The sequence below is a fragment of the Coptis chinensis genome, chromosome 1 (assembly GCF_015680905.1).
Source record: "Coptis chinensis isolate HL-2020 chromosome 1, ASM1568090v1, whole genome shotgun sequence".
NCBI lineage: Eukaryota > Viridiplantae > Streptophyta > Magnoliopsida > Ranunculales > Ranunculaceae > Coptis > Coptis chinensis.
Genome location: NC_141456.1, coordinates 10,311,378 through 10,337,878, shown reverse-complemented (window position 1 = coordinate 10,337,878; position 26,501 = coordinate 10,311,378). Strand labels below are relative to the sequence as shown.

Below are 26,501 nucleotides of genomic sequence, written 5' to 3'. Positions count from 1 at the left end.
TAGGCTTTTGTAGATGCGGAGCTTAGACATATTTAACGTGTTCCCAACTAAAAGCAAGAATTTCTCTGGTCAAGGTACCATGGAGTAGTGTACCCAAATTTTTATGCTACTGGCAATATCAGTAGCAGCAGCAACAGCTTTTCAATCAAATCAAGGTTTTACGGAAGGTCAGAGCTAAGTGGGACAAGATTTAAAAAGTTCATTTAGAGCATTCCCAATGCAACTTAGTATTTTTCACTTCCAGGTAGACTTTGAATCTTAGACGGAATGTTTGATTCTGTCTGAATGTAAAAATAAAAAAAACGGCCGGACGGAATAAAACATCTTGTATGAAAAAAAAAAAAAAAAAAAAAAAGTCGAAAAAACATATAGGCATTCCGTCCGAAAAAAAAAAAATATAAAAAAACACACAAGACAAGACATAATAAAAGATTCCGTCCGAAACTCACAACTCAACAACTATCTCAGTAGCAACTGTTATTCTTGTTTTGACTTAGTACTTAGTGACAAGTGACCGACTTTGTCACCTTTGCATTGGGCAAGGATTTTTTGATAAAAAATGATAAAAATTCTCAATTTCCCTCAATACTGACTTGCATTGGGAATGCCAAGTCACCAACGCAAAGAGGGAAATGGAATTCAGGGCGGACATTTGTGCGAAAAGGGAGTTATCCAAGGGATCCAAAAACGGTGGCACTACAAAGCACCATTCTTGGTTCCCCATACGACTTATTTGTGAACTAGAGGAATCGAGTGCTAACCTATCTTATTATTGCAGTTTCTTTCTCTGTTAATTTTGCTATTTATACAGATTACCCTATAGCAAAAGATAAGATAAAATTAAAGAGAACCGATAAACTATGAGACCACGAAAAGTAAGACGCTAACTTATTGTTATTGAAAAGTGGGATTCGACAGACTTTCAGATCCATAATCTAGATCATCTGCATTTACAAAGATTTATACAACGATTTTCTCTTGTATAAACCGTCGCTCAAGGGCCTCAGAGTACCTTTTGACAATTTTTTATGTCGCTCATTTCCACAAAATTACAAACCCTACTAATTTTGGGCCTTCAGCTACTGCCTCTGGTTAAATTAGAATAGTGCTTCAACGGTTCGACCGAATGCTCTTGGTCTAATCCAAGATAACAGTCTGAAATCAAAAATAGTTTCATCCCCTGAAATACAAACAAAAACAACCAAGCTAAAATTACATCAATGTACATAATATTGCACACCCCTCTATAGATGCATTCATATCTCAATAAAATTTGTATGATCATGTTTATCAATCACTACAGAGTTTTCATTTATGATGCCACATGAGAAACAACGTTGACACAGTTGTCTAGAATCTTCTTTTCCTCTTTTTTTCTATGCATTCAAGTGAAACTTTAGAAGTAACAACAGAACAGTTTCTGAATTTAATGTTAGAACGATGACCGACCAAACTATCTGTAGGAACATGGAAACATGTCCTTACCTGGAGACTGATTGGTGCCGATGGTAACTCCATGTGAGTGGTCAACCGGTTGGAGAAGGAAATTCTCTTCAGCGCATACAAGTCTGAGTTAGAGATGTTCCCAAGAACTAACCACCATCCTTCCTCTTTAAGCTGTCAAACAATTCAAACTTAGTTCTGTTACTCTTGAGTCTCAACTGTATGACTTGCATTAAAAAAATGCCGTACCTTGGGAAACCTAGGGGTATACGCTCTTGAAGTTGTCTGCCGACAGTTTGTTTTTTCTAATTTAATATTCAAATGATGGGACTTAGTATCCTTGCCCCTTCTCTGAAGATTTAATCTTACTTGAACATGTGGAAAATGCTGGAGGTCCTGCATGGGAAAGGAAAAACATGATCAAACACCTACACGTACCCGTCAGGTTCGACAAAGAAGTATTAAGCATAAGGAGGGGGGATGGGGATTCAATTTGACCCACTTACGAGAAAATAAACTAAAATTTGATAGTTGGAAGCCATATAGCATCCATTCGTACTATTTGTTTCATCTAACCATATATGTTGTTAGGACAAAGATATAATAAGCTTTCAACCTCCAGTATCAAATCATACTTTCTTTAATTATAATTAGCACATCCGATTACATCCTTTCTGTAGGACCAACAAACTTTAAACAGGAGTATTCCTCATATGACTCCATGAAGAAAAAGCCATGATGCGCGAAACCGAGAAGAGTTCCACTTGTAAGTGAAGAAACCAAAAGAAAAGACCCATTAAAAAAACATGTTTTTATTTGATGGTAAATGATTTCTACCAATAAAAATAGAATAAGAAGTGGTACAAGTGCATTTTAACATGATTGGCATGCTTATTGGTTCACCATAAAATTCGGCAAGCAAAGAAAAGTCTACAAGTAATTCATGTGAGTTTCTAGGAAACCATTTTCACCATACATATGCAAAGTCGTCGGCTGTTGCAAAACCAGCATGTAATATTGTTAACAAGCACAGGCCTCAGACAAACACAAGCATACCTGATAAAACTGTGAAGCTGCGAACTTGTCAAGTAACGCATGCAGTGTTCCTTTAGGAAGATCCAACAATTCATGCATATCTGAGATGCCTCTATTGTTGAGAGAATTTAAAAGTTCAGAAGTCATGCTCGGCAACATCCACATAGAAGAATCCCTTTCGAACCATAACCCCTGGGAACAAATAAAAGATTAAAAACGAGATGAAGAAGATATATTCTCCGACTATCGCACTACTTGTCAAGCCTCCAGAGTTGCACCTCTTCCCCAGGTGGAAACCATCATGGCTGCATTTGGTTCACTCGAATTAGTTTTAAGGTGGGAAAGAACATCCACGAAAAGGAGCTCCTCTAAGTAACATGGGCACTGCATATTCTTAAAACAATCCGTGTCGGACACAGACATATGGACACTTGTGTCTGACAGGTGGACACATTGTGCATCGATTTCAAACTAGGGTTTCTTCTATACCTTATAAAACTAAGAAAATAATATATTAACCTAGTTACAACTCCATGATATGCCACTTTCATAGTTATTTATTTGTAAAGAGGCACTTTGTAAGGTCTTGAGCCCAAGAATTAGTTGTGTAATTAAAGAATATGAATATATTTATTTTTAATTAGTTGTGTCCTCATTCGTACTTCACATAGGTCGCCATGTCGGACACCGACTCGTGTATCCATGCTAATGTGACTTAGTCATTTTCTACATAATGACGTGTGTGGTGTTTAACAGGGTTGTGAAGTACTAACAAATAAACCAAAGTAAACAGAAAAGAAGAGATGATAAATAAGTACCAAAATCGACCAAACATATGGTGAGTCTCGTGCATCTCAAAATATGGGCATTTTGTGTATCCCACAATTTTCAAAGAGAAACAAGAGAGATACTTTGTCCCACGGACCTGGTTTCTCTATTTTCACCTAAAAGTGGAACGTACATAACCCTACACTATTTTCAACGGATCAAGTCACTTTGAGTCCGAAAGGGTCCAAGGGTTGGTAATCACGGAAATAGAGGGGCCTTAGAGCCAACCAAGTAAGTTGTTGTACAACCAACCAGGCGTCTTGCTAGGCCCCTGAGCCATATCTTGACTAGTGCATGTGCACATAATAAGAGGCCCAAAAACATGGAAGGGGATAGAAGCAGCCAATTACACCCTGTTACAAAAAAATTCTTAAGGGTTTTCTTTTTCAATAACCACCTTCCAGTCCAATTTTTTATTCTTGGATCACCGCTTGAAACAAAACTAATAGTAGCCGAGCTACTCCAGCTCCACATAAAAAGAGTTCCACTAGTGTAAACATGTGCAAGGTTTTAACTGCGCCCATTTTCATACCAAAAACCAACCAGAAGTGGTGATAATCCTCATTAACTCCAAAAAGTATATCTTTCCCTTTCATTAGATAATGCCAAGTTTATTTAATAATCTGTAAAGTGTGGGGGGAATCTCGTAGGGGAAACTTACCTGCATGACCATTTGTAATAGATGCATGCATGTTATTGTGCTCGAAAGCCACCCACTGTTAGCACATATGTCTATCATAGCCTGAAGAATGCGGATACTTTGATCCAACACCGACTTTAAGTCTGTAACATAGTCACTGATCGGCATTTCTAACTGTGAGAAGTGTGCCTGAAGTCGAAAAGAGACTAATATGTATGTTACCTAATGGTGATAATATAGAGAAAAAAATTACATCATATAAGAACAGGATATTCCAGATCGAATGCAAATTCAGTCATTCTAAAAAGAAAAATCAAGGATAATATGGACCTGAAACAGTAGATTTGCTTTAACATGTGGGTCATCCAAGCGATGCTTATCCACAGTTAGTGGAACTTGTTGCAATAAAGCTTCATTTTTAATTTCCTAAAAAACAGAAACGAACAATTATTAGAACGGAAGGAAGAAATTCAGTCAGATTTTAATTGAAAATTCTGAAGAATGTGGCAGGTATTAATTCTTAAAAATTCTGAATAATTTCTTTTGTCTCATCAGCAGCATTTTATATTCATCCAGTTATCAATTTTTATTTCATTCTAAAACAATTCTCTAACTCCAGAAGGAATCACAATACACCATTCTGTCCCAGAGGCTTCAAGCATGGACCTACACGTAAGTGTTTAAGAAACAAGCTCCAGTCCAGATTTTCTATCTTCCAAATTGCAATAGTTGAATTCAGTCTTCTCTTTTAAGAGGAAGTTTGTGCCTGGAGATATAACATACTTGCCTCTATCTTATGCTACCAAGGATATTACCCGAAAGGAGCTGAAAAACCTTAATTATGCAAGCTCAAACTTTGATTTGAAATTTAATATGCAAGTGAAAAGGATGCCAGAAACAATATCGAAATTTTAAAGAACCACAGTTTTCAGGGTTCCAGCATTTTTTGCTTACATACATATCTTAGGAGGAAGAAGAAAGGACGGGAAACATGAAAAAGACTAAGGTAAGCATTCAGAGTTACAAGACTAGGAACTGTTACACTGCGCAATATCGTAAATAACTGCATGTGCTCATACTAAATTCTCTTGTTAATCCTGTTCCCCCAATTGATCTTATATATCAACTGACACTGGAAAAATATTTAACCAGCAATAAGAAATTACCTCATTATGCCGCACAGGGAGTTCATCATACTCAGAAGCAGCAGACAGGATGTGCAGGAAAACCTAGGACCCAGTAGCAGCAATTACATAAAATATATTAAGAAGAACAGAGAGACTTAAAATGGGTCATGGAAATTTGGGTCTTACTTCGAGAGATGTATCTGAGCCTATATTTGATCCAAACATGGATACAGTCAGGTAGCTGAGGTAATATTGAGATGCTATTGTACCCAACATTAAAGGTTCCACACTGTTTTCATTCACCTTTATGCATCCACTGTCTTCCAGATCCTCAAATGTGTTTTGCACAAACCTAGAGAAAGAGAAAAAGAAAAAGAAAATACATTTATGGAACCAGTAGCCCATTGTGTAAGAATTAGTATCAATGTATTGTCATCATAATACCTTGATAAGTATGAATTCACAGTTTCAGTTTCAGTATCCTCTAACCCGTAGTAAGCCGGATTAACAACCTGCACAAGGGATTCTGTAAAGGAGCTCGAATACAGAAAAAAATGTAATAGTAGGACCGGTAACTACACAGCAAAAATAGAATCACCCGACAAATCAGGGCTAGTGGTGTCTATAGGTAATTTTCTATTCACTATAACCTACATGTTCCCATTGTAACAAAATGTGGTTGATTGACTTTGATTCTCTTCTTGAATATGGATCTTTATGGAAAGAGTTTCTTTCAGGGCCCAAGCCCATGCGTACAAAGTAAAACACATTATACTTATACATAGCGGAAGAGAGAATAAAGAGATGTGTCACTTTTGCATTCTATTTAGCAAGTTTCGACTGATGTCTGCGACTCTGTGGTAACGACTCCCATGATTACCAACTAATTCAGCTGCCAGCGACACAAGTATATTTAAACAATTGAACATAGCTCAGACATAGCTATCTAACCGCCAAAATAATTGATAAAGTAAATAGTGGGTAATCAACTTGGAGTATTTGAAGAGGTGAAACCAATGACCGCAAGTTGCAAAAGTGTCTGGTATCAAACTAGCTGGTATCTCAGCAAATATGCAGCACAGTTATCATCATGCGCCCATGCATATTGGCTAGAAAATTTTGTTTAATACACATCTAATTACTAAGTGAAACAAACCATACCAATCGACGAAACAAATAAGTCCAGGTGAGATAATGAACTGCGTCCTCTTTATGGCATATCGTGCCAGATACAATCTCAGCATTGATATGATCATGCAACTGTTCTCTCAGATTACTTTCAACCGGAAATGGTTCGTAAAGAAACTGTCCAGAAAAAAAAAATTAAAAATGAATTAAACATGCACACAATTTGCATTCATTTATTCAAACTATTTTTAAAGATTCAATAAGATATTTTATTAGTTATTTCACCTTCTTATAGAAGCTCTTTTTGGGTTCATGAACAAGGATGACGGCTTTCCCGTGTTGGTCATATTGTGGTCGACCTGCACGACCCATCATTTGCAGTATATCAGTTATTGGAAAATCGACATATCTTTTTGCTTTCCCGTCATAGTATTCTGTTCCCTGCAAAAACAGACAAACAAGAAAGTAATGAGAGAGATAGAGAGTGGTGAAGTTCAAAGCAAAATTACTTATTCACAAAGTATGGAGGAACATACCACTTGTATATACTAAAATAACAGAACTATGAATATGCAAAGATAGGTAGATACAAATAGATGCATTACTGTACAAGATATAATATCTATTGATTAAATGGAATCAGGACACACCTTCTTGAAAGTACTCTGTGAGAAGAATCTCACACAATACTAAGCTTTAAAAGGAAACTTAAGCATAGTAAGTTTTTGACATGCTCTAAACATGTAATTATCACATAGAACGTATTATTAACTGAATCACACCTCACCTTGATTATAACCAAATGAGCGGGAAGGTTTACACCCCACGCTAAGGTGCTGGTGCATACTAAAACCTGTAATGAGGAGTTTGAGTATCCACACGAAGAAAAAAGAAACATAATTTATAAGAAGTTATCTTCTATGATATAAACACAGAGATTTCTGTAGCACTATAAGGTACCTGAATCTTGTTGTTTGCAAAAAGTTCTTCAACTAGAGATCTATCTTTGTCATTCAGTCCTGCATGGTGCAGTCCGATGCCAAATTGCACAGTGTGCTTCAGGTTCTGGTCTGTGAGTTGAGAAAGAACCATCTGTAGCGCTTCTTCAGGCATATTTAAAAACTGCCTTGAATGCTCATCTGAAGCTGCAAACTGAAATTACACAAACACTCCATAAATATATATTAATCCCGAAAATAGCATTCCTGTTTAAGAAAATGGCATTACATTTCACCTGAATGAGGTCTAGTGCAGTAAGTCTTGTCTGCCGACGGGAAGAAACAAAAATGAGCACCGGTTTTGTAGGTGAATGGGTACATATGGCAGCATATGCAGGTTTGTTCATACTATTCATTCTTGGGCAGTAGAACTTGCCTGGGTATCCCTGTTCATAAGTAAACTTAAAGTGTATAGGAAATAGAAAAAATATAGATATGAAAATGTGACCAAAAAAAAAAAAAAATTAACAGGAAAACCAGTAAATACAAAATCTTTCATTTCTAAAATCTAAAAGGTGAAGTATTAAAAAATTGTCAAATACATGTCAATGTTTCCTTATAGATTTCTATTTCTCTCCGTCTTCTAATTTTGAAACTATAAACTACGTTTAACTTTTAAGGTATTATAAACTAGACAAGTTCGATTTCCTAATTTGAAAACACATTATACACCATGTCACTTGCCTGGATGTGAACTTCAAGAGGTACAGGCCTCACACTAGGCTTGAAATTGAACAATCCAACATCCCCAACACCCAACCAGTCAGCCAAATCACTGAAACGTACCAACCCAGTTAATATTCTAACGATGGAAGGTAAATGAGCCAATAAAGAAGACAAGTGTGCACCATTAAACAGTGGAAGTCTATTCTAAATGATACAGTAGCAGAATTGCATGCACCAGATGGGATTTGCATAAGAATGCATTTCAGCACAAGAGATACGTACCACTTTGACATAACTCAGGTAAATTTGGAGTCTGATTACTGAATCAGGGGGAGGGGATTAATGGTGGGAGATATAATTCATAAGAAAAAGGTTCAGTAACAAGAACACTCCATTTTTCAGAAATCGTGGCGTATGACATCTTACCAAACATATAAAATACTAATGGACGCGCAATATGAGATTTTTATATAAGGGCTTAGGGGGTTCAATTCACCTAAGGAACAAGCAGGTTACTTTTCTTTTATTCTGTATAACGTTTCATATGACAATGATAATTATTGCTTCCACAAGTTCTATTCTTGCAGATCCTTTTACTTCAAACTTCATTCCATTGTTCCTCATCGGGGTCTGAAAGTCCTTCATAACTTTCGGAGTCAGATTATTTGGGGTTCCAAAGTTCCTTTAAAAGTTGCTTCTTTTGTTTGGTGTGCGTCATTAGGTAAAATCTTGACTATAGACAACCTCAGAAAAAGACACGTCAAAGAGGTGATTGTTAATTTTTGTCCCTTGTGTTTGAGAGATGGGGAGTCTGTGAATCATATTCTCTTGTTGTGTCCTTTCTCTTGGAGAATCTGGTGTTCCTTTTTGTTCGAGTCCGGTGTATCTTGGGTGTGTCCTGGTTCAGTGAAGAAAGTTTTAGCCTCATGGAATTTGAGGATCCATTCTCGGAAGGATTGCCGTCTTTGGAGCATGCTTCCTTTTGCAATCCTATGGGGTATATGGTTGGAGCAGAATAATATACATTTTGAAGCTACTACGATGTCTATGGGGAAGATGGTTTTGGCCATCAAAGCACGTTTGTTTTTCTGGTTGGATGTGCACGACGAGTTTCAAGACATCCCTTTCGAGGCTTTCGTGTGCAGATAGGAGTCCATTATGAGATGTTGGTAGGATTTTCTATGTTTTTTTCTTAGTATTTTGTAGCTTGTACTATAGGATATCTCATCCTTTTTCTTTTCGATATATATGTAAACTATACTTTACCGATCAAAAAACTAAAATAAAATGAGTTCTATTTTTATATGACATTTTAAATTATGTAACAAACAATCCCTTTCCAGGGATACTCCACATGGCAATCATGACCCTGGGTTAAAAGTAAACCAATACTATTCCACTCTAAGTTTGTTTACATTTTCCTACCTACACAGCAGTAGGGGAATCATAAAGGTCAGTTGAACAATAGCCTAAGCCCTGGTATTTAATTATGTTGACTGTAAGTTAACACATCTACATGTAGATAAAGGTCAGTTAACTGGCATCCATCGAGTTTTAATATATATCATACCGTGCATTTGCTAATGCTGTAGAGAGGCCTACAAACCGAACTGCACGTTCTGTTTGTGATGATATGTATCTCATCCTTGAAACAATAACCTGGAAACACAAATTATAAATCAATGTTATCTCATATATATCGCCAATTAAGTTTATTTTTATCTAGGGAGGGAATCTAGACACCACAGCAAAGAAAGCTGCCAAACCAAAAAGCAACCAATTCCAGAACATAATGATTCAAGAGACTTTGCATCAACTTAGAGAATCTCCATATTCTTCTAGAATCATGGATATATTTAGAAAAATAAAGAGTGAGAACCTCGAGAATGGGTCCACGGTCAGCTCCAAGTAAGTGAATCTCATCCAAAATCATGAGCCCAACCTGTAAATTAACTTCTCTGTAGGTTAAACATGAAATAATAATTCATAACTGCAGCACATATAGTAGAATACACTGGGGCACATATGAATCAAAAATAACATTGAAGAACACTGAATGACATTAACAATCAAACCTTTGTCACATAACTTCGAGTATGCCAGTTACGACTGATACCGTCCCACTTCTCTGGAGTGGAAATAATTATATCTGCAGATGATAGCGCCATCATATCTGGGGTGAAGTCCCCAGTCATTTCAACCTGATAGAGTCATCACATTAGTAATTAGTAACTAATTGATAGCAAAAAAATTATAAATAACTATCTAATACCAATAGATAAGTATAATACGAAAGATAAACGAAATGGAAAACTCAAACCATCTTTTTTCCAAGCTGAGAAACAAGACGCTTTTTCCAATCATGCATCCTTTCACGAACAATGGCCTTCATAGGTGCTATATATATAACCTGCTTGGAGGAAATCACCAAATGGGGTCAACATGACTTTAAGCAATTGAAGTAACTTGTGTTTTGGATTTAAAAAATAGAAGCATCACCGCTAGACATGGACACCAAGGTCTAAGAAACTGGCAGAAAATAGAAACTGATAAAGTGAAAAGTCTCACTTAGTTAGTTAATGCTACAAAGACTGGTTATAAGCATGGTCCTAGGGGTAAAATCTTTAGAGTGTCCACTTAAAAGGTGAACAGCCATGGCCAACCAGGTCTAATATATGGTAGACAACACATGATAAAGCTGTTTGTTTAACCGTATAGTGTCTATGGCATATACAATATAGTGAAACCAATACACATGATAAAACTGTCTGTTTAACCGTATAGATAATGTCTATGGCATATACAATATAGTGAAACTCATACACTACTGGACTGCAATCGTCACTCAACTATTTTTCACTTCTATATGTACACATTTAAACTACCTTCATGTCAGGCTGAGTGTTGAACAGATGAAGCATAGCAAGTTCTGCGGATATAGTTTTTCCACTTCCCGTCGGGGCTCCTAACAGGACATTGTTGTCTGTATGGTACAGAACATGGAAAGTCTGCCATATTGAATAATTGATCACCAACTTCGAAATAGATAAAAAATCATTCGAGAAAAACTAAAAAAGTTGAGATACAGGATATGCATACCTGTGTTTGAATTGGATTGAAATGTGAAAACTTGTACAACACTTCGTAGGACTTATTGCTTAGTGAAGTCACTGGAAGAGGTCTCAAATCTAAAAGCTCTGTGTGGGACGTGTAGGCCTGAATAATAACATGATTTTATAGGCAGTCCAAACATCCAGCATATATTCAAGAACAAAAGCAACTGTAGATGATACTATTTCATAACCTCTGGAAGAGTAAGATTGTGGAAAGAGATGGTATAAATAGTTTCTGAATGCAACCAAGAATCAGAAACAGCACGAATGATGTACTGAGGTGGATGTGGTTCAAATATTGGCACTGTAAAAGATATCTTTTGAGATTCGCCTGATGCCATCCGCTTTGTCAGTGTGAAGAGTTCCGAATGGTAGATGTGATCATTCTCTGAGTCCTGCTCAAAGAGTTCAAAACAACAAATAAAGGTCAACTGAGGACCTCACACTGGAATAAGTTCATGGCTGCGTACTATTAACGATGTCTAGTTGATTATGTGTTTTTTTTTAATAGTCTGAATTTTATTCCCTAATCCTTGAAATCTCTTTCCCCAGGGAAGGCGGGAATTGAACCCAGGACATTTGGACCAAAATCACAAAAAATCAATGATTATGTAGTTTATACATTATTTTGAGTTTATGAAAACTTCTCTGGAGGTGGAGAACATCTCTGGGAAAAGGGGGGGGGGGGGAGAGAACTTAAGATGTAAGTCATCAAGAAGCTGGTCTTTCATATGGTGGTTGATCAGAAAAGGAATAGTCAACTCATTGTTTCACTTCACACACTAAACCAGTTACAAACAACTTATGCAAATTGAAGAAATAACAAAGATGGACTTGGGGTTTAGGCTAACACCTCAACAAGAATCCACCAACGCTCAGCAGCACCATGGAAGCGATCCTTCCAAACGAAGTCCGGAGTTATCAGCAAGTCAATCTGAGCAGTGTGTAAAATATCATTGAATGCTCATGACTGTGTCTAGTATAATTAATTGGTAATTACATAAAGCTCTGTGCAATGACTGCCATGACATACCTTCAGTACTGTTCTGGTGATTGGGCTTACAGTGGCAGACAAGTTGATCCACGGAAAATATCCCAGGTATTGCTTAACCAGCTTCCAAGATAAACATTAAGAGTATGAGAACTACACATCAAGATGATATTTAACACCAATTTGTCCGAATTTTTACAACACTTTATATATATATATATGGGGTAGGTTCTGTTTACAACACATTTTATACAACGTTTTATACAATACCCTTACTAAATGTCCGACTCCATGTTGCACCTGTGTCTCATACATGTTACACCCTATACTAGATTTCATGTACAAAGATTATTACCCTGTATGGAAAGCACATCTGCATGTCAGCTATTGAGAATGCAATACCAGAGGAATTACCTTTCCACCGTGTGGATAACGAATCAGTAATCCAATATCTTTTTCCTCCATCTCATGGAGGCGGTGTATGTCAACCTCTCGCTCTTCAAGCTTCCTCAGAACCTGCAACAAATCAGTTTCTTGATCAAATTTACAATGCAAGGAAATACAGACTGAAAAGAGTAGAACAGTGAAGATGCTAGACAAACTTCAGCTGAAAGATCCTTGTCAAATTGTCTAAGAGGATGTTGATCAGGCCAGATTTGGCGGTCCACAGCTTTGCAATATTTTAACATGAAAGAAGTCATCTCAGACCACCCACGACGCAAACAAATTTCAAATAATGCCCGCATTATACGGGCCAAGCTTGCACTTATGTATGCTGCATCAGAAATCAACGAAAAGCTATCGATCGATCCCCGTGATATGTACAACTGCAAATTACATGCTCAATAAATGCTAAAAGTTAGTCTTATAGACTAATTTGCAAAAGAGAAAAAAAAATCCAAAGTATTGGCTCTATGTCGATGATAACCTGAATAAGGATTGAAATTTTCCCATGTTTATTAGAAGGACCACCCTTTACTTCTAAAGGACATAAAGTGCGGACTAAATTTTCCAGCTCCTCCTGCTCCTCTTCTCGAACAGTAATATTTTCAAATTCAGAAGAATGGGCTACCATGTTAACTACCTGTAGCATTTTTTAGTAAGGAACATTCACCATAAAAAGATATAGAAACAAGAAACTTATTAAAGATGCACAACATACTAACAAACGAATTGATCTATAATATAGGTATTTAAACTTAAAAAAAAGTTTTTCAAAACATAAGAATGAATCAAGTAACCAGAGATGAAGCAATGGTTTAAGGCATCGAAAAGCTCTTTCCAAACACATTTAACCTTTGACATTGAAAAGCTTATGCCTTCTGCAAGGTGAGCGTGCCTTTGAGCACTTTTTGACTAGGGACAACACATTAAACTAATTTTTTATTACTCTTTTTTCTTGGCATTTTTTGCTGTAGTTCTTCATAACATAGAAAGTCTCAAAACATAAAATTACATGATTTCTTTTGGTCCTGTTCTCGAATTTTTCAATAATATGTGACGCCAATCCTAAGACCTTCTTCTGTAATTCATGTCATTTCTTCTCCCTTTTTCTCTATGTCGGGATCCTTACACCCTAGAGTTTGTTCGAGCTATAAAACCACAAAAATGGATTTAATCATTTATTTGATTTTGTTCAGTTCGTAATGCAGAACTAGATCTCCTTTATACACTATTCATATCAGTTGTCCTGGTTTATTCTTCTTTCTGTGCTGTTATGCACTTACGCTCTTCCGCTTCATATATTCTTAAAGAGGTGTATGGTGTTATTTAGTTAGTAACCCTATGATAAACATGTGCTGGAACGCCTCAGGTTTCCTGCTTCACATCTAAAAATATTAAAGCTAATAATTCTTATAGTTCTGGAGTTTAATCTAAGGAAGAGAAAGACGGGGAAGATAAACAAGCATAATAGACCATCAACTACCTCAGTTTCATTCATGTACTGTCGAAGCATCTCATTGTATGTTTCAACACTGGAATACTGAATATAAAAGTGGCTAGCAATACGACCAAGCTCTGTACAGTAAAAGTTGCCACTTTTTTCATCAAAGCGCATCATTTTAGCTTTATCAAGGGAACGTGCAGCATCTGTTACTAGAGATCTTTGCTTTGACATCAAAGTAGGATCTGCAATGAGCTGCCAAAGAGACAAAAGAAACCATGTCAAAAACATATAAAATAGGATGCAAAAATTGGGAGATAATCAACAATAACAACAAATACCTCATCCCACCCAATCCCATAGGCCAGTGGGTTTGATTTCATCCTTATGAAAAGATATGTATATCCAAGCCAAGCGCAAGCTTCTTTCACATTTGTTACAGTTCCCAATGCCACCTCCGCATTCAAATTATCTTTTAACGAACTAATGAACTGCAAAAAGAGAAAAGAAAAACTAGGAATATGAATCTAAGGCAGGAGACTGATTAAGGAGAAGGGTGCCAGCACGATGGAAAAAAAAAAAGAAAAGTAAAAACTAACAATAGGAAATGACTAGAAATCAGAAATTGTTGAAGAAACAACACGATTATACTTTTGTGCCTTCCAGGTCAAGGAGACTCCCTTAAAACTAGGACAAGGAGGTACAAATAGTTGCACTTCTATTTGAGAAAGAATGCCCCAGTAGAATTCAAAAATATAATGATACAAGCAAGGCTAATAATCACATCCTAAATTCTCTTTGTTGTTCTTTTTCTTTCCTTGTTTCTTTTTCTTGCCTTGTAATAAGATATCTCATCCTAAATTCTCTTTCTATATTAGTACAAAACCTCTATTTTACCAATAAAAAAAAAGCTAATAATCACATATGATTCACTTTTCTACATTAGGAGGGATCATGTAACAGAACTCGTATCTCTCCAATATGGGACTAAAACCCAATACACAGAATACTACTAAGACAATATTACTTAGAACAAAATCGAACATAATGTTCATAAATTGGAACAAAATCAACAGTTCAATATTAAATTGGACCCTCTAAACTCTATTCTAAGAGAATAGAACAAAATCGAACATAATGTTCATAAAATCGCTATGTATGTGTTGTGACCATCTCAAGAATCCTAACACAGAACGTCACCACATTATTGACTTCATGAACTGCCATAACATAAATGGAGTATTGGAGTACAAATTCAAAAGTTTAACTTTTAACGAATCCACAATCGATGTAACTTTTTTTCATTTGATTGATATAAGAGTATTCATTTATATAGAAAAAATTACATCGACACCAAGAATAGTAGTATAAGCCACTATTTAAGAACCAGAACCCAAAACACCCAAGTACCGCACCTGAAAAAGGAATTAATTACAACAGACGTTATTTATAATTAACAAAAACAACCCTATATTCGATGGCTTTCTTTCCTTTTCTTTTAATAGGCCATGCAATTATATCCTTTTCCTCACAGAAATGATATACAAAAAATATAGCATATGCTACTGATGATCCATTCATAATGTGAGGATTCACATGAGTATACATGTTTTGTGAAGAAGAAGAAGAAGAAGAAGAGACTAAAGACAGAACATCAACACATAAGCATATGCTCCTTATTATGTGCCACTTTCCTTCATAGATAGAACAACAACTCATAACAAAGTTAAAAGAGCAAACAATAGTATCTTTAAAATCTTAACTACCATATATAAGAAAGCCCAACTACAAAGACACATTAAGGTCCGCCTAATTTCTAAATCAGCAAGTATATTACCTGACTCTCAATAGGCATCTGACTAGTAAGCAATCGCAAATAGTAAGCCAACTTGTCATGAGATGTTATGATTATGCCTTCACCACTTTGGTCAAACTGCGGTCTTCCAGCACGTCCAAATATCTAAAACAGGATATCATGATATGTAATTAACTTATACTGCTGAGAAAAATATTCATTGCATCAATCCTTATCTTCTAATAACAGAGGAAAAATGTGACCAAAATTTATATATGTTTAATTACTACTGAAGATCCAGGAAGTGGAGTGTAGTGTAGTGTCTTACCTGCATCACATCGAGCATTCCAAGATCTCGCCATCCTCCCGCTTTAGGATCATATAATTGGGTCCCCTAAAGTCATTAAATGCATATGGATTAGAGCTCTGAGGATGCAACGTAATTCACAAACGTAACCCAGAGCTGAACAATAAAGGTCCCATAACTGTAGACTTTTCTCATAAGATAATATTAAGCTAGCAACAAAATGCTACATTAGTAAACATTGAATTTCAATTACCAGACAAGATTTGAAGGATGCTGAAGAAACTGTAAAAAACATCTCAGATCGCATAACTGGATCTCTTAAACTGATCAAACACAGATGTGAGGTGTCTTGTGAACAAATTAAAGAAACCAACTACCACAGACCTTCTCCAACATGTCATTTCCTTCAATACTTAAAAAATGCTAACATGAGATGTCTATTCTCTAATGACCACTACATTTTGTTCCTCAAACTAGAAAACCACATTTGCCCAGTTGCCCATGCTCATAGTTATATCATACATACAAATTTCGACGCACGTTAGAAGCAATGTGGGGTGACAAGCCTCTTAAACTGGAACATATTCGGTTAAAGCAAACAAGAAAATCAAGAAGAGCGCCAGTATAAAGAATATGACACATCACCATCTTCAGCTCATAACTCACAAGTTTGTAGTGAAGATAAGCAAAATAAGAATAAAAAAAAAGTGAATGCATTCACAGAGTTCCAGAGACAAACCTTTATGACAACTGTGTGGGCAGGTAGGTTTACTCCCCATGCCAAAGTTGCAGTGCAGACAAGGACCTTATGCAGCAAAGTAACAGAAAAATTCGTAAAATTCAGATTTGAAACAACTGTGAACAATCATGCAAGAAGGTACCTTCAGCAAGCCATCAGAGAAAAGGCGCTCAGTAAGACCTCTATCAGAACGTAACATCCCAGCGTGGTGAATACCAAACCCGGATTCAAATAACTCAACAACTTCTTTGTTTCTAGATTTATGCACATCCTTCTGCAACACTCGGTATGTAATCCATGAGTATATTGAAAACAGGAATGAGAGAGGGAGAGACTTATCCAAATAAAATGGAAATGAGATAGAGAGATACTTACACTTATCAAGGCAAACTGTGGATGTGTCTCATCTTTAAATAAAGCCAGCTCATCCATGTTTCGTGCATATTCAATCTGCTTGGACATGCACCATCATAATTATTACCATGGAACGAGGATTGAGATATAAAACTCACTTGCTAGGACGGAGGAAAAGGGCCTCCTTGGTTTCTTAGTAAATCATGGCATAAAGTGTTATAGATGTCTTCCTTAAATGCCATTTGCATTCATGTTTTTCGAGAAGGAAATGTGCAACTAGCGAAGAAAAAAGTGCTAGAATAGATTCAGTTCAACAGCCCCCAGAAAAACTACAGGTTATTACACGGTTGACCATGTGGGGATTGGAAATTTCAAAAAATTACTTAATATATTGGGGTTCTGTTACTTCTGTATTTGGTTTCGCATTGTATAAATGAAACCAGTCTCAACTCTCATGCATTTAGCATCTAGGTGTGCACTATTTGGTTGTAATGGGGTAAGGCTCATTACATCCCCCCCGCCTCTCCTTCCCCCAGTTTTTCTATCCGAGTTTTCTACAGAATCTCTCCAAAGTTTTAAGCGAGATGCGCCAACCCCCCTCCCCCTAAGAAGAGAGAAGAAAGAAGTTCGCTCCTCCTGCGGCCAGGCATAAAAAGAGGCCCTCAGGGGATTTCCTGCGCTTCTTCCTATGGATTCCCTAGGGTGCAGGACATAAAGACTAAAGCCAAGGCCTTTTTTGTCCTTCTATCGTGCCTATCTATGCGGCTCCCAACTCTAGCTCTATCATTTGAAGGTTCGTCTCGATCTAGCCCTTCCCAAACTCAAATCTGGAGATCATGTTGTTTTTCGATTTAGAGTCACCAACTTAACAGTAATATTCCTGCTAAATCATGATCATATCTCTTCCAAACTGAATTGCTGAACTTTTTAGCAGTTTAAGAGAACATTTTTTTTAGAATGAATCTTTCTTTCTCCAAAGAAATCAAATCCACGTTTAGCTCTTTTAACTGACCATCTTAATGTCAAATAAATATTGAATAATAGACAACTGTCTGTGAACCATAGTAAACACTAGCAATGATCATACACTAATAGGAATCCCCTTCAATTCAAACTACTAACGCAACCTTAGTCAGATGATGAATATATCTATACAAATCTGCAGATGTTTAAATAGGACGATCATTGCCTATTCCATCCATATACTGTTTAAGGTCCAAGCATTCACTCAACACCGAATCCACATTTCAACTTATTTCAATAATGGAAATAGAACGAACACCTTAAGTAATCCAGTTTCAGTCAGCATTCAGCAATTGCAAATGTTTGCAGAAAGATATAGGTAAACAATGCAAAGAAAACAGCAACAGTGATGATTATATGGGAGAGGGGAGGATTGGCTCCTCTGGAAAACTTACCAGTGTTTTTGCAGTTTTTCCTGTATCCTTACGTGAATGAACAAAAACCATTGCCTGATATCCCTGCTTTAATGAGTCTACAACCTGAAATAAGTGATTCACGAAGTGTCATTCGCTCATACAATAATCAACACCAGAAAGAATGACTACAAATGCAGAATGTGCACAAGGCTAAACGGACCTTATTATAACATATCTCATTCAACAATAGGTTGCGAGCAGCATAATTTGGTTCACTAATTCCAATATACTGCTGTGCAAGAGGCACTGGACGATAGCTAGAATCAAAGAAGAAGAGTCCTGTTTCAGGATTCACCCTAAGAAAGTGTGCAACCTACACAACATTTGTAAAAAGATTTACTAAAGCTGACAAACACTTACACCAGAACTTATCAAAATGAAAAAGTAGGAGTTAGTAATATGGTAAAAACACCAAAGAACACAGATTGAGAAGTAAAAGTGAAAACCGAAAAACCAAACAAACCTCCTTATAATTGGGTAAAGTGGCTGAAAGACCCACAATGCGTATCATACTCTGTGTGGACTCAACCTGACAGTTATTGGGGAAAAAAATCAAGATGACTAAAAAACTTGAGCATAAAAGAAGTTAGGGGCATGCTTTCAATAAAATCCCAAAACAAAACTATCTGAGTATACATAAATCTAAAAACAATACCTACGGTATCTTAACTCTAAATGTACTTCTCCAGGAATGAAATCACCCTGATTAGAAAAGTTACTCGCTTTGCCCAATCTACTATCACCCCAGTTCCAAAATGATGGCATCAAAGTTGAGGCAAATGAAGGGGCCCCCCACCACTCAGATTTTTCATGTACCGAGTAGGAAAACTAAATAATCGCATTTTGTGTAATAAAATTTGGTATACAGGATAGAGAAACTAGGGACAGTGGTTAAGAAAGATAAAATGATGATCAAAGCCTTCTTCACCAAATATCACCCGACTACCCGAGGTTTGTAAAATGGAAACATGGATATAATCAGGGAAGTAGGAAATTAGGAGTTAAGGACATCCAATGTGATTGTGATTTAGAGCATTGGTTAAGAATGATGTATGGCCAAGTTAACAAGCTAGACGACACTTATTTCATTTAAAAGAAGCTTAGGCACCACAGAATGTCCGTGTTTCTCACTAAGGCCTGTTTAGTGAGTTTTAATATGCTTCAGATGTAATTAATTGTTCTTAATGGAAAACGTGCTGTGTATCAAATGCTTCTTGGACAGCAAGAGAAAATTATCATGAAGAATGTCACCGTATGCTCTACAGTGAAGTAACTAAAGACGCATAATTGAACAAACAAGAGAGAGAAAATCACAGAAGTGTTTGAATCCTTCGCGACTTTTTCATGGACAAGCCAGACATAGAAAATCACACAAATCATGTAAAACTAAACATAATTAGTCCATGTATACATTGTTTTATTATGCTTGTTGATTTTATTGAGAATAGGGCATCTACAAACTATCATGAAAACTTCAACACTAACATATTCAAGGTATACAGGATTAAATTTAATAATAAAAGATACACAACAGAATATCAGTAAAAAATTTACCTGACGGAGGGTCCGTGCAACTAATGCCTCTATTACAGGGCCTCTATCATCATTCAAAAGATGTACTTCATCAATAATTAAAAGCTTCACTAGCATTGACAGTGCCATGTCACTGCTTTTGCGAGTAATGACGTCCCATTTTTCAGGTGTTGTAACTATCATCTGCGCAATGTGAAAGTGAAAAGTAAAGCCCTCACACTAGTTTTGCATCTCAACATATTGAAGAAATTGGCAGTAATGCAAGGGCAAGTACCTGAGTTTCTTCAAGTTCTTTCTTTGAAAGCTGCATGTCTCCGGTAAGTTCTTTGACAGACAAATTCAAGGGTGATAGACGATGGCTGAATGTTGATGTGACCTCCGAAGCCAATGCCTTAAGATTAAGTTCCAATTAGGATATGATCATTTACAACCATCAACTTTATGTAAAAGAAACAAAGAGAAACTAGTACCTTCATAGGAGCAACATAAACTATCTTAAATTCATTTTTATGCAAATACCCATCCTTGAAATGCTGTCCAATCTGCAACGCAGGAATTAGTTCCAATGAACCAAACGAAAATCACAACTGTAAAGTATACAGTGAATGCACATCCATGGTCCCACTCCAATCACATTTACGTTACTTATTTATCATATAGGACTACAAATTCTTGTATAATGAACTACTGGGTAAACAAGCATATTGTTATAGTGTTATACAAATCAGTTTGTGGTCCTGGGACCAGAAACTCTAGATTCTGAACCAGCTGATTTGATCTCATTAAGAAATTCAAGCCAGTAAGAATATCATAAGAATATATCTAAATCTGACTAATAAAGAAAGTTTGGTTATATAGTTTTTCAATTCCATTAGGCTAGGGTAGAATAAAGGAAATAGTTATATAGCTTCTTTTTTCTTTCGTTCTTTTTTTGTAACAGTAGGTTTTCTCGACTACTTCATTTTTAATAAATTCTTTCATCTTACCAACGAGAATAAGAATAGCTATTCCTAACTATTGCATTTACTGATTGTGTACCTCATGTAGAACAGCAACCATAGCTATATTTGTCTTTCCAGCTCCTGTTGGAGCACAAACCTGTGGTTCATCAAGGAAATCACCTTTATAAATGAATGAAAGAGAAGTTTAACAATTACGTTATATGGCACCATGAAGTAAGAAACTCACCAATATATTCTCATTAGTGTAATAAGTAGCTTGAAATATACGACTCTGTATGCGATTTAGGGATGTGTATCCCTTGAAAGCAGTCTGAGCAAAGTCATCCAACTCTTGTATCTCAATCTGAAAGCAGGTATATTTTTTAGATAAGTGGGAAAGTTTCGTGAGTACAATTGATCCTATAATTTGACGAGCACATTCACCACTATGAACAGTGAAGACTAAGTCTTTATTTTAGTATTTCCGATGATGAAACTCAACCAATTAGAAGTCCCAGATGCACTTCTTCGACATTTTCCGGTCAATTGTAGGATCAGAATAATATGTCATACCAATCAACCACCTATATGGTGCTTATGTATACCAATTTCAATCTAAAACAATCCACAAAGTAGAATAAACATTACTCATTACTTATCAATATCACATGGACTCTTCCAAAAGGGTGGACGCATATGTGATTCTGAAAGGACAACATCTCTTGCAAGATTTGAATTTTCTCTTTTCTATCTTATGATATGTTCCTTTCAAAATGAAATTCTTTCCTAACAAGTAGGAAGGGCAGTATGAGATACATCTCTCTCTTACAAAGCTCACTCGATAAGTCCTAGTATATTCCACAAAACAAATAATAAAATATAATACATTATCACTTCTTTCCCAAGCTACGTGGACACGGCAAAGTCGGAAAGAAAACGTATCGACACCGTCTGGACACTGTTGCACACAGTTGGACACAGCACATGAAAAATCCATCGCCAAAAAGATAGGTAGAAAATAGTTTTAACTCAAAGAACAAAAATAAATAAAATAAATAGTTTCTCGCCAATAAAATAGCAAATGAAATATGGAAAGGGTATTGGGTTCAATAAAATCACAAGAGATCAAAGAAAAAAGGATTTTGTCTCCATAAGATAGTAAGAAATGGATTTTCTGACCAGTAAGAAACATAGTAAAATCGCTAGCAAATCAGGTGTTAATCAGGAAATAAAACAAAATCGTATCTTTATACTTGTCTCTTTCATCTGTATCTACTCCATTCTATTAGACTCTATTTTATTTTTACTGGTATACTAATTTCTAACTTAGATGCTAACTGATAACTTCTTTCTATTCAATAAGTGTTCTGTTTTCTTTATGAATGTTGATCATTTATTTTTGCTAATATCCAACTTATTACTTCTAAAATCATCTATTGAAATTAAGGAAATAACAATTATTTATTCCGAGCTGTGCACCCGTGTTGGTTTTATACAGCTCACCATGTCAAACACTCTGCATCTGTGTCGGACACCAATACGCGTGTCCGTGTCAATGTAACTTAACTTATTTTCTAGATCATTTCAAACCTACTGCAGCATCCATTTATATTGTCTTCGGGTTCTTTTAACCTAAAACTCCTAGTAGAGTAAAATCAATTAGAAGACTCTAATAGGGCTTTGTCTTAAGACAGACCGATATAGAATCATTTATACAATCTTGATTCTAGAGTATCTTTTCTGCAATTACAAAAGGTGATGTTAAAGGAAAAAATTATAGTAAGCCCAAGAATGAAAGCAATAACCACATCAGAACTTACAACTTATTATTGGTCATAAAGAAATGTCGCACAAATCTCTATAATATTAAGAGCAAGGAGATTATTCTATACATGTGATCAAACCATAAGGAAACGAAAGCATTAAATAAGAAGGGGGGGGGGTAAATACTTACCAGCTTCTCCCCTGGTTTCATCTGTGCTGTTGGGGTGGGAGGTATTCTAACCTCTTCATACCCCTTAAAATGCTTTCTTTCTGTTCCTTGAGGAAGAGCAGCAACTGATAAAGATTGGGGTCCTTGGCCACTTCCGATCAGATCATCAAAAGGATTCTTCTTCTCACTTGCTTGAAGTAAAGATGAAAAGTTTGTGGAAGACAACTCATGCTCAACCACTGATTCTGTCCCACGTCTATGCCGTTTTTCCTCCTTGCGACGAAGCTTGTCGATTTGCTTCTCTGATTCAGTTTGAATTGTAACCTAGATGTAACATGCACAGAGATTAATGGCGACATCTTCTTTCTCATTAATCTACGGAAATGATAATGAGAAAGAAGAAAGCTGTTCCATGTAAGAAATGTGAATACCTGTGTCCCATAGCTAGGCATTTTTGGTTGAGTGTTTGGTCCCATTTTCTCGGATTTTAGCACATGTAACCCATGATGAATAGCATCAACAATTTCTCTCCGATGCTGCAAAAGCACAAGTGGAAAAGGAAACGCACAAAAAAAATTACACAGACCAGGGTTAGAAGTAGCTAAACAACACAGATTTTTGTCAGAGCTCATACAACAAATATTTTGAATCACTCCAGTGACATAACTAGTTAAAATTGTTTCCCTTTTAACCAAACAGCATTGTGGTGGGTTATTTGGAAACTTGAACTATGCGGCCAAGAGAATCAGAGCTCAGTATTTCTGACCAAGCTCTTACACTCTCGATTTATGTGGAATTTTTAAAAATACATTGGGTGCGAGCTTTAATAACAGTATATATAGAGAGAGGGGAGGGATAGAGCCACTCCCGAAACGTACAAAGCCATATCTCATCCTACCAGTTGAATTAAGGGCTGATATTTTGTAGATATGATCTCCCCACCATGAATAACATGCCCACAAAATTTCAGCTCATTCAAATATGTCTAACCTAATCAAATGTTATTATGAAATCGGAAAATTATAGACCGTTAGATAAACGTTCAAAATTGAACATTACTTTTCGCAAAGTTAGACATATCCAAATAGGATGAAATTTTGTGGGCATGGCATGCTATCCATTGTGAGAAGATCATATCCACAAAAAATCAGGTCTTAATTTAATTTGTACGTTGATGGAGTGGCTCGGTAGTGGCTCTATACAAATAACAATGAAACTATGTACCTTAGAAAGCATTTGCTCACAAGCAAAGCAATAATTACAATTCTCACCTTCACAAGATCTTGAATTGTTTCAAAAGCACTATCTCCAACAAGATCTAACAAATCACCCGCTATCTACACATGAAATGTTTTCAACAACAGTGAAAAGGTATTTAGGTAAAATAGTCTATTGAAAAGCTATATATGCAAGTAGTACCTCATCTCCGGGTTTGTCAGAATCAAGCACCTGACAAAGCGCTATAGCTAGTTCATCTCCAGAAAGTTGTGAACCACCATTTTTCACTATCTGACCACATTCTTCTCTCAACCATCTTAAGTCTATACTTCTTCTGGCATCATTTGATTGATGAAATGTAGGTTCAAAATGACTGACCCACTGTTCATTAAGTGAAGTAGATGTCACACAGCTTTCATCCTCAAGAAATAGCCCATCATCCATTGGCACATCAGCAACAAACCGAGCGGGTACATTGAAAACAAGTTCACTGCCAAATTCAGACCCGTTATTAGCAATGCTACCTACTTCAGTTTCAGAGGCAACTGAAGCCTCATAGTCGTTTGGCTGCAGCATGAAGAGCCTTTGAGCGAGCGAAGCAGCTTTCTGAATGTTGACGTCTGAAAATGTGTACCCTAGATGCTTTTGCAATTCTCTCCTGCATATACAATTCCACAGATTAAAAAGTAAAATTATATACAATATTTAATATGATATTGAAGACTTGACTATATACTCGTTTGCCGGAACTTTTGAAAATACATTATGTGGAATTATAATCCACCTACGCACATGCTGTGCTTGATTTTCATTGGGGGAAATTCCAATGGGAATCCCAATTTTTCATTTAAAATTTCCTGAAATATGTGCATGGCAGGGGACCTTTTCAACACCTTCAAGAACTTTCATGAAGAATTGTTGTATAAATTTCTCTACCGAACGCCTTATTTAAAATTGATCTTGATTGTGGAGAAAAACTTCTCATTCATCCTCATATTTCACAAAAAGTTTATACTAAAAATTGGTTTTCATGAGAAATTTCCCCATGCGAGAAAATCACACCCTTAGTTTTTAGATGATAGCCATCACAATCTTAGCTATCCTTATAAATAGCATAGTGTAGGTGCTAAAACTGTTTGAAGTTCGATATGGTAGAGTTGGTGGTTATCACAAGGTTCAAAACAAGAAATATCATTCTCGGACTTCTTTTATTCCCTATTCAGCTACTATCATACATTTCATTCAACGACAATGTCCCAAGTTACAAGTATCAAATAACTCATAGCTTTAGCAATAAACACTGGCCCAATGATATATATATTAAAACTATAAAGTGTTTACGAGCATGATCAAATTAGTAAAAAGATGTTTACTTCTTATCTGCAATACTTCTCTTAACATCCTCCCCTTCTCCCAAATCATGAAACGAATCATAAACAGTTTTCGCCACTTCATGTAACTCTTCAGAAGGAACGTCATTATCAATCAACTCAACTACAGCTCCAAGAAACTGTTTATAAGATTTTCTTACTTCACTCGACGCTACACCAACAAATATAACATCGTGTTAATCAAAATATCCTATATTTCAAAAATGCCAAAAAAAAACATCAAACCTTCTTCCCATCTATGAACTATCTTCCTTGCTAATTCCGAGTCATCAAGTGAGTTTGTCACAGGTCTGCTCAATGAGAATTCAATTAAAATTTATATTAAATTAAACCAATTAACATGAAAACAAAACAAACTAAATAGAAAAAAAAAGACAAAAAAAGACAAAAAAAGGACCTTTGAGAGTTGTGATTTTGAAGGAAGAGTTTGCGTTGGAGATAAGCTTGATCAACATCGAAGTGATTACGAAGTGAATTTGTTAAACGAGGTAGCTGAACTAACATTGTTGTTTAATTTTCTGAATCTTTAAAACCCTAGTTTTAATTTTTCGCGCGAAAAAAATGTAGTGCCGCGGAGAGTGAGGATTTTTTTTTTATTTTGGGGTGATGGTCTGGTTTTTATACTTTTCTGACTCCGTGGTATCCAAGTAAGTGTTGAGAGCGTTGACTGACTGAGGTTAATAAAAAGTCTTTGATTTTGACCTGGTGCGCCACACAAAGGTCTATTGGATAGCAAAGAGATAATGCACTAAGATACGATCAAAAAATGGTCCGTCATGCATCAATCAGAGCTGAGATGTTGATTTGAAGCACCTTCTCATTAGTCCAAACACTTTGTGGGCAAGATAAACAATTTTTTCTGCAGGTAAATAGTTTTTCTAGGAGTCTCTCCACCAATCAGCACATGAAGTATTGTGGACAACAAATTAGTTGTATATCCACAAAATTATTCTCTTTATTTAAAGCTTGTAAAGTGGAAGAGTTAGAGTTGAATGTT

General features: G+C 36.2%; 1 protein-coding gene across 3 annotated transcripts; it reads right to left on the bottom strand.

Annotated features, from left to right (window-relative positions):
• Window positions 1–874: 874 nt before the first annotated feature.
• Window positions 875–26,111, bottom strand: LOC147522039 (U5 small nuclear ribonucleoprotein helicase). 3 transcript variants are annotated; one of them, XM_086590579.1, is made up of 49 exons: window positions 25,902–26,111; window positions 25,730–25,794; window positions 25,487–25,655; window positions 24,315–24,771; window positions 24,167–24,232; window positions 23,327–23,431; window positions 22,917–23,219; window positions 21,210–21,326; window positions 21,060–21,119; window positions 20,492–20,563; window positions 20,296–20,412; window positions 20,043–20,204; window positions 18,952–19,017; window positions 18,649–18,801; window positions 18,468–18,551; window positions 17,071–17,145; window positions 16,838–16,969; window positions 16,696–16,761; window positions 15,978–16,043; window positions 15,692–15,814; window positions 14,196–14,345; window positions 13,897–14,109; window positions 12,898–13,053; window positions 12,572–12,796; window positions 12,384–12,485; window positions 12,012–12,092; window positions 11,832–11,912; window positions 11,170–11,373; window positions 10,965–11,081; window positions 10,751–10,873; window positions 10,186–10,275; window positions 9,941–10,066; window positions 9,745–9,807; window positions 9,436–9,524; window positions 7,884–7,974; window positions 7,436–7,585; window positions 7,162–7,353; window positions 6,989–7,054; window positions 6,487–6,642; window positions 6,235–6,378; window positions 5,518–5,585; window positions 5,260–5,425; window positions 5,113–5,175; window positions 4,277–4,372; window positions 3,968–4,168; window positions 2,500–2,670; window positions 1,693–1,839; window positions 1,486–1,617; window positions 875–1,180 (listed from the first exon to the last, which is right to left on the bottom strand). In XM_086590579.1, exons 1-49 carry the CDS (start codon window positions 26,006–26,008, stop codon window positions 1,076–1,078), a joined length of 6,333 nt encoding a protein of 2,110 aa, XP_086446705.1. In that variant the 5' UTR covers window positions 26,009–26,111; the 3' UTR covers window positions 875–1,075. The 3 variants fall into 3 exon arrangements, with proteins under 3 accessions (XP_086446705.1, XP_086446714.1, XP_086446724.1); XM_086590588.1 differs by having other exon boundaries at window positions 3,968–4,135; XM_086590598.1 differs by lacking the exon at window positions 3,968–4,168.
• Window positions 26,112–26,501: the final 390 nt, after the last annotated feature.

Coding starts and splice junctions, on each gene's coding strand:
- LOC147522039 (XM_086590579.1), bottom strand. CDS start 26,008: ATGTTAGTTCAGCTACCTCGTTTAACAAATTCACTTCGTAATCACTTC. Junction 20,413..20,491: donor TTTATGTTGCTCCTATGAAG/GTACTAGTTTCT, acceptor CTTAATCTTAAG/GCATTGGCTTCGGAGGTCAC. Junction 7,975..9,435: donor ACAGCATTAGCAAATGCACG/GTATGATATATA, acceptor GGTACGTTTCAG/TGATTTGGCTGACTGGTTGG.